Source organism: Neltuma alba, unplaced genomic scaffold (genome assembly GCF_004799145.2).
Source record: "Neltuma alba isolate B1F8T4 unplaced genomic scaffold, ASM479914v2 tig00012379_pilon, whole genome shotgun sequence".
Lineage (NCBI taxonomy): Eukaryota > Viridiplantae > Streptophyta > Magnoliopsida > Fabales > Fabaceae > Neltuma > Neltuma alba.
Window position 1 is genome coordinate 51,578 of NW_021636877.1, and position 11,861 is coordinate 63,438.

The 11,861-nt window shown below is 37.0% G+C and overlaps 3 protein-coding genes across 3 annotated transcripts; 2 read left to right on the plus strand and 1 right to left on the minus strand.

The window, feature by feature from the left end:
• Positions 1–541: 541 nt before the first annotated feature.
• On the plus strand, positions 542–1,827 carry LOC114726486 (biogenesis of lysosome-related organelles complex 1 subunit 1). The gene is made up of 3 exons (XM_028913092.1): positions 542–757; positions 874–1,079; positions 1,281–1,827. Exons 1-3 carry the CDS (start codon positions 604–606, stop codon positions 1,368–1,370), a joined length of 450 nt encoding a protein of 149 aa, XP_028768925.1. The 5' UTR covers positions 542–603; the 3' UTR covers positions 1,371–1,827.
• A 3,888-nt stretch (positions 1,828–5,715) lies between these two features.
• Positions 5,716–7,279, plus strand: LOC114726483 (cationic peroxidase 1-like). Its single transcript, XM_028913090.1, has 3 exons — positions 5,716–5,992; positions 6,106–6,300; positions 6,445–7,279. The coding sequence occupies exons 1-3, from the start codon at positions 5,771–5,773 to the stop codon at positions 7,003–7,005; spliced, it is 978 nt and encodes a 325-aa protein (XP_028768923.1). The 5' UTR covers positions 5,716–5,770; the 3' UTR covers positions 7,006–7,279.
• Positions 7,280–8,244: 965 nt separating this feature from the next.
• On the minus strand, positions 8,245–9,858 carry LOC114726459 (cationic peroxidase 1-like). Its single transcript, XM_028913056.1, has 4 exons — positions 9,598–9,858; positions 9,284–9,475; positions 8,981–9,146; positions 8,245–8,878 (listed from the first exon to the last, which is right to left on the minus strand). The coding sequence occupies exons 1-4, from the start codon at positions 9,805–9,807 to the stop codon at positions 8,493–8,495; spliced, it is 954 nt and encodes a 317-aa protein (XP_028768889.1). The 5' UTR covers positions 9,808–9,858; the 3' UTR covers positions 8,245–8,492.
• Between the last annotated feature and the right edge of the window lie 2,003 nt (positions 9,859–11,861).

An 11,861-nucleotide genomic window follows, 5' to 3' on the forward strand; every position in this document is an offset into this window, starting at 1 on the left:
CGGGGAGAAAAGCTAACAAATACTAACTCATGCCCTAATTATAAGAGCTAGTTGACTAATTTAAGAAAATTAAAGAAAGAAGTCAAGTTAGTTATTTGAAATAAATATGTGTTATTTTTTCTAAAATATCTTTGCTAATTAAGTGTATTGACTATAACTACCATTGTTAGGAGGACTAGCTTGAAAAAAAATATATAAATATGAGAGACTAAGTGAATTGAGGTTTTATATTTAGGATTAAAATAAAAATTAAATAAAATCTCATATTAAGAACCGAAAATAGTAGGAGTATTTTTTTTGGTCAACGGATTCGTACGAGAATAAAAGTTAGCCGCCCCTAGCTTTGGGAGTCGTTGTCGGTGGCACTACAAGGGGCCTTTTACCTTTTGTTTTGGGCCACACTTGGGCTTATCGCATCAAATATTAGTATAGGTCCAATTTACAATCACATTTGAGGCCCGTTGTTATGGCCCAAAGCAAAAGGTGAGACCCAAAAACATCATCCCTAACAAAACGTGACTTCGTTTGCGATCGAAGAAGCAAGATAAGCGGGTAATTTGCCGGGAGTGAGGAAGACGCCCCTATCCTGAAAACTCTTTGATTATGTATTCACCCCAACGATCGTTTGTGCGTGCACGATCGGCTTCCTCGTCGGACACTGACAGATCAATCCCCGAGGCTAGGGGACTGGAAGCTTCTTTACTGCAATTAATTCAAGACCATAGTCACACCTCTCTCCTACTTCGCCAGCAGACCGGTCTCTCTCTTTCTCTCTTCTCGCATCTCCCCCCCCCCCCGGGGTTTCTGAAATCGATTTTCTGGACGTTTTTGCTTTGCATTTTGTGAATTGACTTGGTCTTGTGATCGAAGCAGAGAAAGCTAAGAAAGAGGCGATAAGAAAAGCGCAGGGTGTTTCGGATCTCTTGGTGGAAACCGTCAATGGCGGAGTACAAGAGTGCTACGTCATCGAGAAGCGCATTGAGCAAGAGATTCGAGCATTGTCTACCACTATTACCCGATTCATGAAGCAGACGGATCAATGGCTTGCCACCACTCATGCTTTGAACACCGCTGTTAAGGTACTTATTTTGAATATGATATGATACCCTCTGCTTCCGTTATATTCAATGTGTATTTTTCTCATCAATTGCATTATACTGAAATTTGACAAGGATATTCTTATTTCATCACCTTAGTGCTATTGTTTTCTTAGTCCTCCAAAACATGCCCCGCCTAAAATTCTAAAATTATTATGACTGTTTATCTGAACTCTACCCTAGGAAATTGGAGACTTTGAAAACTGGATGAAGATCATGGAGTACGATTGTAAAAGTATCACCGCGGCAATCCACAACATTCACCAAGAGTGATCAACTGATCATTGTTTGCGGTGAGTTGTCAACTTGTCGAGCAAATGACCGTGCAGTGTTCTCCTCGTCCTTTCAATTATGTATTAATCTATTGGATTGCATTTGATGTTGTGTTTCATCGGAGTAAACATTTCAAAGATGCAGTTGATTGGTATCCTTATTCTGAATGCGAACAACCACTTGACAAGCATAAATTACACTAGAGAGCAATACATTTTTCCTTGCAATGTTTAATTTTGATGTATTTGGACATCCCCAGTGTTGTGTTCAAATAATGGCGAGATGTTGCATAATGCGAACTAGGTCCGAAAACTCCCAAAAAGGGCTATGGAACATCTAAAATATGATACTTAAGTACTCTTGAAAATTTCGCTTTCTAGATGTAAGTACTCTAGAAGTGTTCCTCTATCCCATGCTATATATGTGATTTTATACAGTTGGCCCAACTTGGTTGTTATGGGTTATAATTTTTTGCCTCTCAGCTTTGACTAAGTATCGGTTCACTTGAAATGATCATCTAGTTTACTGAAACTACAGGTACAGGATAATGAATACTACATCCATTGTCTTCTTTTTGGCCCTCGGGATGCTGAATGGAGATATTATTTACTCCCTGGCAGCTAAGGGGAATTTAACTGGTGTTCAAAGGAAGGGGTAAATTAATGGTTGCTGGAGCAAACAGATCTATGATATCTGAGTTGAATCAAGTCTTCCGCTCTTCCTTTAATGAAAAATGACCTTTTAATTCTGGGGTGGATAATGTTCCTTGGAGATACCTGTACTACCTCCGCAAACACCAATTTACCGTCAATGCCTTTGACTCCTCGAAACATCTTGGCTCAGTGCCTTTGGAGAGTTGAGCTCTATGCTGTCAGATGATCTTGAGATTTCTGTGTTTATGTTTGAACTTGTGAAAAAGTAATATTTTATATTCATATACAATTATACAAATTTGAAGGATAATCACAATGGAGAGCTTGACTACTAGAATATTTTGGTATCCCTTATTTCCACGACTAAGTTGCGTGGACATGAATGATCACCAATCATTGAACTCTAAAGATAAAATTTAGATTTGCTGTCAGAGGTGGGGACGCTTACTGGTTCTTCGCGCGTAAATCAATTCTTTACACTAATATGTTCGAGCGTTGCAGATAAAACAAATACTTTTGCTTTTGGTGAGGACTTTAGCCTCGTGTTGCTTTTAGCTATAATATGAAGCAAGGGGTGTTTGGATTAATTTTTCAAAGATAATTTTATAGGATTCGAGATAAGTATATGAGAGGAGTTTTATCTTGAAAATATTTTTTAAGTGATTTTGAGGTATCCAAATACTTCCTTAATAACAGCGAAAGAGCCAAATGAAGATTTACCCGAAAAGGAGACAAAAGTGTCCCGAGTCCGTATCGTGATCAGGCATTTTACTGGCCCTAAATGTAGCATCCGTCATGAGAGAGATAGCTACCTGATTTATGGAATATTAATATACTGAGACAGTTTCAATATCATTGTAATGACCGCGTTTCGTGTCTAATTAAAAAAAAAATCTGTTTTTGTGTAGGTCAAATGAGCCTACAGTAAGCCCAGGCGCACCGGTGGATGTACACTTTTATTGTTAAATATGACATGGAATTTGTGTCACCCTCCATCGCCATGTGGTTTTAGTCATCTTCACAATCATTACAAGACAGACGGTGTACAGAACGGAAGAGCTGACGATTGACATGGATATTTTGCAGAAACCAGAGGAATTTTTAAATGAAATCTGGGTAACATACTAATTTTATGTGGTTCCATTGGTGACAGTACTTTTATTTTATGCCATCTTGGTAATGTGGATTTACATTGGAGTGCGTACTAATTTTCTGACCTTGTCTGTAAATAGCTATTATTCTATTGGACTATATGTTCTCAATGTAGGGTTTAGCATGCTAGCCTTTCAATTTACTCAGCTGTCTGAGAATGACTATTCGATCATTAGTGCTGATTACAACCAATAAACTAAGTCCTTATTTTTAGTTCCGCATTTCTTTAAGGTTCACAAGGGGATTCATAATAGGGTAAGTATGGGATGAATCAAGGTAGAGACGAAATTGAGCACATCAAACTGTGACCTAGACATTTACACACATATGAGACAAGATATCAATTACAGGATGTGGGTTTTCATTTGAGTATGGGCTAGTTGTTGATAACATATTACCCCTAGAGTCTGCTTGAGAATGCTAGTTGGCTACCGATAACATTTTTAATTCATGGTCTTCTTTCTTGACGGTGCCTCAGCCTTGAAAGAAGGGATTATTCACACCCTTGGTGGGTCTTTTCTATTCAAAGAAAGGGCTTATTCATGCATTCCTTCACACATTAAAACGGAGTGCACTAAATTTCTCTTCTGACTTATCTCCCAAAATCAGAATTTTTTAAGAAAATTTGTGGCCAATTGGCTCATCCCACTGCCAGGAAGATAGTATGTCCCTCTCATGCTTGGTCAACTCAATATTATATGTTGCATGGCTCTATCAGGTTTGTAACTGAGAAACCAGGAGAAAATTTCAAGATGAAATTAAAAAAAAAAATGATGGATCAATCCAAAGTTCCAAGTCAAACCTGTTTAATATTGAAGGATAAGCTCCAAAGTATTTAGCTGCAGCACGCACCAAGATTGCTTACCATAGCATTAATGCTGATTTCTTCATGTTAACTGTACCTCCTCCTGATTGTGGGGATTTAGTAGACCTTGTTAAACAGGCTACTTAAGATGCCCTGTTTCCCCCACTTCCTTCCTAGTTTTTCCAAGCCTGTATTGCTAAATATTATATTATTGCAGATTAAGCTTTTGTACTGGTATTGCTAAATTCGTTGGTAAGGTGTGCACCGTAATTTTCAGGGATTAGCCGTTGACCCTGATCAAGACTCACTCCTCACCACGTAATATTCATTTATACATCGGGCTAATGGCGTAATGCAATGTGATGCGAAGATTCCTCATTTGTGGAGACTGAAATTTTTTAAAAGCTTCAAAATACGTTCGATAGATTAAATATCATTGAAATACCACACTCTTCATAACATTCAAAAAATATAATTTATTACCGTTGAGATTATGACTTTTTCTTTTGTTTTAAGAGGAGGCATGACAAAGTAAGAGTGTTTTAATTTGTGGGGGATCTTATGGTCTAATGATATCAAATACTTTTTTAAAGAATTTTATAAGTGTGAGGTTAAGTTATAAAAGGCATAATAGGTATGTGAGTTATGATAAGAAATATATATATATATATATTTTACATTGAAAATCATTAAAAAAGAAAAACAAAAGGCAACGTGAGAACTCAATACATCAAGAGATTCTTGAAAATCTGAAGTTAAGATGAAGAGCGACGTGAAGCTAAACCCCTGAATATTGACATTATTATTTCATGCATCTGACCTTGATTTTATTTTATTTTTTGACACCACATGATCTGCGTTATTCCTTTTAATAAAGTCTAAATAAAATTTGGTTCTATTTTTTTTTTTCCTTTTTGTTTTTCCCCTCTGGGGTTTTCTATGGGCAGAACATGATGCAACTTCGTCAACATAATTTACTCGGTTTTTGCTGGCTGCCAGCTCGTTGTTAAATTCTTTTTGTTTTTTTTTTTGTTTTTTTGCCAACACGACGTACGTTAACTTCCGATGTAGACAAAGTCTACACAAGGAAAGAATAGATAGCCTGTACTTCTTCCCTCTCTATTTATAAAAAAATTACACACATTAAAGAGAAGATAAAATATATATATATAATATGCAAGAATTATTATTTTTAATTTTTCCCCTCTGTTTAATCTTACGTTATTTAAAATAAAGATAAGAATTTAATCAAGGCCTATAAATAGATGGAGGAATTATTATATAATATCTCATCAAATTCCTACTCCACGCGCCTCCAGGATTTTTGTTCATTTTTTTAGTCATATTCTGGCATTTGGCTTGAATAATATTAATGATCTCACTATCCTTTAAGTTAGAGAATGAATGTGGACCATGGCATGAAAGTTGCATTATCGATTATTATTTGCATCCCTCCATATATTTATCATAGCCAGAATAGCAACAAGCGAAGGAGGATGATCATAAAAAGGGCAAGACCGAATCATCCTGAAGCAACTTAATTAGCGACTGGGTCAACGCTAGCTTATTAATTGACCACAAACTATGAAATAATTAAATAGGATAATTCATGCAACAAGTAAACCAATATCATATTTATGAAGCGACTTAGCCAGCTTGTGACCCCGCCGTATTGTCCCTTCTATTTAAACCCAGTTCCAAAACCTCACGACATATACTCCCAAACTCAAAAACCCATCGAGATATACCTCTTATTAGTTCGTTGATTAGCCTCAGCCTCAAAGCCATCAATGGCTTCTCTGAATCTCCGATCTTTGTCTTTGCTTCTTATCCTGGCTTTAGCCTCCTGCTATATGATCCCCACGTATGCTCAGCTCACTACTGATTTCTACGACAGAATATGTCCTCAGGCTCTTCCAATCATCAGGTCTGTCCTTCATCGTGCAATCCACCGTGAACGACGCATGGGCGCTTCCTTACTGCGTTTGCATTTCCATGACTGCTTCGTCAACGTAAGCTAGCTAGCTACGTACTTAAAACGACTTCTGTTCTTCCTCTTACGTACTTTGCTTCAACTCTATGTATGTTAGTGGTTCATGGAATATATGTGTGTGTATATGTACAGGGATGTGATGGATCAGTTCTGCTAGATGATACCCCTACCTTCACTGGGGAGAAGACAGCCTTCCCAAACATAAACTCCATCAGAGGCTTCGAGGTTGTTGATGAAATCAAGGCAGCTGTCGACAAGGTTTGCAAACGCCCTGTCGTTTCATGTGCTGATATCTTAGCCGTAGCAGCTCGTGATTCTGTCGCCATCGTAAGTACTTCCATATTATATATCTCCATCGCAATACCTTCTTCATGATCTTTAGCTTTTCGTTGAGGTGTTTCTCATTAGGCCTTTGAGTTCCATTATCATTAGATCTCATACTGAAAACATTATATGTGATTCTGTTTACAGTTGGGAGGCCCACTGTTTCATTACCCAGTACTATTAGGAAGAAGGGATGCAAGAACAGCAAGCAGAGACGCTGCAAACATGAACCTTCCTCCTCCATTCTTCAACTTCTCACAGCTTGTCACTAATTTCCAGTCTCATGGGCTAAACCTCAAGGACTTGGTCGTCCTCTCCGGCGGTCACACCATCGGGCTAGCTCGCTGCACCACCTTCCGAGACAGGCTCTACAATGACACCGACATGGACCATAGCTTTCGAGCCAGCCTGACTTGCACTTGTCCCAGAACCGGAGGGGACGACAATCTCGCTCCTTTGGATTTCACTCCGGCGAGAGTTGACACTAACTACTACAGTGCTCTGATCAAGAAGAAGGGTCTTCTTCATTCCGATCAAGAGCTGTTTAGGGGAGATGGTGGTGAAAGTGACAGACTGGTGAAGCGATATAGTAAAAACGTGTTTGCTTTTGCTAAAGATTTTGGAGCTTCCATGATCAAGATGGGTAACATAAAGCCTCTCACAGGATATGAGGGTGAGATTAGGATTAATTGCAGAAAAGTCAACTAAATTAAAACTGCAAAGGTCTCAAACTTTCAAGAATGGTTTCAGTTAAAGCAAAATTTAAAACCATGTCAAGACGAAGTCGGTTGAATTAATAATAATTCACTGGGCAAGGGTAATTATGTACGAGATTTGTGTGTTTCCACAAGTGGAATTTACGAGTCGTTGGTTAAATTTTTCTTGTTCAAGTATTGGTTATGTTTATTTGTCTAAGTGTAAAACCATGCAAATTGTTATTGTCTCACTCTCAATAATAATAATAGTAATGATTTTTTTTTAATCATTACATCTGTGGATGTGAACTTGTGTGTGCCTGTACCGTGTCTCAAATCATCCAGTTAATAAGCACACGCTAAGTAGACGCTGCAGGCAGTCATATATACATTCCATGGATTCCTGAGCTGTAGTTAAATGTAAAGTAAAGAGTGAAGACGAAGAGTTATTGGAACGTGAGAAAGCAAACCTACATTTATGCATCGATATTCTGAGCTTTTCAGCTAAAAATTTACGTGCTATCTTGTCAACTTGTCAATTTAATTAGGCCCATACGATTTCCGACAAAATCTAAAATGCGTTCACTATTCAAAAGTTTTGAATAGTATGACTTCTTATAATATATATGTGTGTATATATGGATGGATGGATGGATTAATGGATATCTTGAAATTAAATTGATTAATACTGCTGATAATTGATGTCTAAGCCATGTTTATTTGTGTAACGTATATTTCAAAGCTCATACGATCATATATTATTATTCCCGTTATTGTTGCTGCTTATGCCACCGCCAAAAGGAGTATTTGCTATTACTGTTACTATTATTATTGTGGCTGTGCACATCATGCTGGCTTATTGCTTTTATAAATATAGATTCCATTCAATATCGTATTCTTCTGCAAGGCTTTGATGAGTTTTGCCCTTCATGGCGCGACGCAGTCTTCTCTACGTTTGGGAATTATCCTTGCTGTTTATTTGTTAGCAGATGTAACTCCGCGCGTCTGCAACAGTCAAAATAAGGCTAGCAATTTTGATGCAGAGAGCATATGACTTGTTAACTTCTATAGAACATAAGAAAATACATTTATTGTCTCTCTATCTCTCTCTCTCACACGCGCGTTTGCTTCACTTTTGTAATCTGATATCCTCGTTCTTTTTATTAGAAATTTAGAATAGGGTCCCTTTAATTTCATAGTAAGATTGTGCTTAGTTTTTTGTGTCGTAAGAAGGCGGCTGGACACTCAAGAGGGAAACAAATCATCACTAAAATTCGATTCAAACCAAACCAGCATGCATATCCATCTCAGTTTTGAGAGAAATGGTATGCGTGATAACACATTACTCGATCATTAATTACTTATAACTAGATCCATATAATACATATTGGGAACCACCAGGAATTAAACATGAAATTACTAAATAGTACATATACCAAGCATATGACAAATTAAATTAAACAGAGCATGTTTTTGCTAAAGACGATGAATCATCATCGATCAGTTAACCTTGCGGCAATCAGTGCGAATCTGACCACTAGAACCAGTCAAAGGGCTAAGGTTTCCCATCTTGACCATGGCACTAGCAAAGTCTTGGAAGAAAGCTGCGGGGTTGTTGCTGTAGGTTGTGACCTGAGAATCGGTGGAGCCACCACTGAAGAGCTGTTGATCCGAATGAAGAAGGCCTTTGTTTTTGACGAGGTTCTTGTAATAAGCGTTGTCGAACAAAACATTGCTGGTCACATCAAGTGGAGACAGGCTGTCGTCGTTGCCAAGGCTAGGACACTTTGATTTCACTGACGTTGCAAAGTCTGTGTCAATGGTGGTTTCGTTGTATATCCGACCTCGGAATAACTGGCATCTGGCTTGTCCTGTCGTGTGACCTCCTACGTACGTACATGTGCATGCAAAATTTCACAATGCCTATTAAGGTTTCATCCAATCACATAATCAGCTCCTTGAACTTATAGTTATCTAAATTTCCATACCTGAGAGGGTCACCATTTCCTTGGCTGTAAAACCCTTCTTGGAAAAAGCTTTAATCAGATCCCCCAGATCCATTAATGGAGATGGGATGTCCTGAGTGGCTGCGTCTTTGCTTGCTGTGGTTGAGTCTCTTCTGCCTAACTCTACTGTCCATGATGGCCCACCCAACTGAGAAAACATACATACATACATATATATATATATATAAGAGTGAGTTCAACGTGTAAATATATTCAACTTTCTGCAGAAAAATCTGAATGTATAAGGCAAGAGCTGTGAATGTTGAGAGATTCATGTAAACTTACGGAGAAAACAGAATCACGAGCTGCAACAGCTAGAATATCGGCACAAGAAACAACTCCTGGACAAGCAGCCTCCAACTTAGATTTTATGTCGTCGATCACTTCAAAACCTCTCAGAGAATTTGTATTAGCGGCTGCTGTCTTCTCGCCTGTGAAGCTTGATGTATCATCTAACAGAACAGATGCATCACATCCCTGTACAGTAGTACAAGTTCATTGCATGAGATATAATTGATTTGTATAGCAATTTTGTTGAGTGTGTGTGTGTGTGTGAATGGCATGAAAATGTGTGAGAGAGAGAGAGAGAGAGAACTTGCATTAACAAAGCAGTCATGGAAATGGAGACGAAGCAAGGAAGCGCCCATGCGATGCTCTTTGTAAACTGCACTGAGCACTGCAGATCTAATGATGGAGAGAGCTTTGGGGCATGAAGTGTCGTAGAAATTTGAAGTTAGCTGAGCTGAGGCCAACCCTAACACCATCAATAACACACACACCCAAGCTCTGTAACAATCTGAGATCGCCATATTCGACTCTGAAACACACCACACTTTCACTAAGTAACTTGTGTTTCTGCGTTTGCACTAACTGTGAGGAAAACAATAGTCCTCGAGGCTTTATTTATAGTGAAGCCATTGAGGCAGGCGCGGTCCATGTTGGACTTTCTTCTCCACCTTGATTAATTATACTCAAAAAAAATATTTGGTCAAATCTATGCTCCTTGGGAAAAAATGCAAATCTTCATACAATTACTTAAAATTCGTGCATGTAGATACAGTATTTTGATATACAAAGATCTGCTCAAATTCTCCATCGTATCCTCAATTATATGATCAGCTAGAGAATTATGATAAATAATAATACTATTCAAATAAACCTTTAAAATTGTACTGATCGATCTCTGATCATAGAACAAGTAAAGTCCATGTATATATATATATACATTATTGTTATATACATACATATATATGTATTAAGGAAACAACAGAAGAGACGGATATTGAAGCTACAGTATGTACGCATCATTATTCTCTGATTAATCAAACTGGTTTGATACCTTTCCATTATCAATATATCCACCAAACATTTGATATAAAGATAGAAACCACATGCATTTATATATATATATATATATATATATATAAAAATACATTGCGTGAGTTTGATACCCTGCTACGGACGTTACGTTATTGGGCATTAATATATAGTTAATATATAGGTACCACTTTTGTATTTCCTCTTTTTCTATGTAACCACTACCCCAATATCGGTGCCTTTGCAACACAATATCCAAGAGTCAATACACAAAGTAAAACACTCTTTTTTTTTAACCTGGTTAAACTTATTAGGGAGGTTTAGGTATAGAACTATAAATATAAACCTATATGGTCTATCCCGAATAGTAGAATATTGCCTAATGATCAGTAGTGGATCGGGGATATATATATATATATATATATATATTCCAACTGAGATCGATGTGTTCAAATTTCCTTTCTCTTTCCTCTATAGAACCATTGCCAACAGCTTTTTTTTTTTTGGGTGAGACGATTAAGTTATGTGTTTGGCTTCTCTACAAGTCTATTTTGGATTATGCATTTAATTACAAATTAGCTTTTTGATTAGTATGTGGGGAGAGAGAGGTGATTGTCATTTAATTTACTGATAGATGTTTTCAAGACACTAATACGCAGAGTTTGATCAGTAGTGAAAAAGTTAGATTCCAAGTTATATATATGTTATGCGCCATGTGAATTGGCTTTAAAATCTATTTAATTCACCAATCCATGAGGCTACCATCTTTTTCCTTTTTTCGGAAACAACCATGATAAGTTACTTTTCTACTAAAAAATTTTATTCAATTTAGACAAATCGAATATTTGTTGCTCGTATAATTAGCATAGATATTTTTACAATTAGTTACATAGAAAATATAACAAAGAAATTAAAGGGGGGTCGAGAATAATATTTTATATATATATATATATATATATATAAAAGAATTGTGGCAAGTAGGAGATTTGGAGTGTGAACAAGTAATAAGAGGGAATCAAATTAAGTCAACCACATGTAACCTTGGACCCAAGTTCTGCAAATCCGCCAAACCCGAGAACATTCCCAGTGTTTGAAATCTTAAACACCACTAGCAGCAAGTATCCATTGTCCACATCACAAATTATGATAACACAGTGATTATCCCCAAATTCGATCGGTATATTTATAGTCTAAAAGGTTCATATTAATCCAGTTTGTCAAAAAAGTAAAAACAAAGAGAGATCTATAATTGCATGAGGACAAAGGAATACCCTAATCAAATCATGCGACATCACAATACTCCTCCGGTCCTCAATATAAGACCCATTTAACTAATTTAATTAGATTAAGTAAATTAGGTAAGTTAGTTAATTATAAGAAAAGTGATGCATTTTTCTCAAAATACCACAATCATCTTTCTTAATACCCCATCTCCTTCTTCTACTTGATTATGGTTGAGGGAGTATCCATAGGGGTAATTTAGAGAAAATTAATAAATATGAGAAATTGGTCCTATATTTAGGACCAAAACCAACTTAAGAATTGG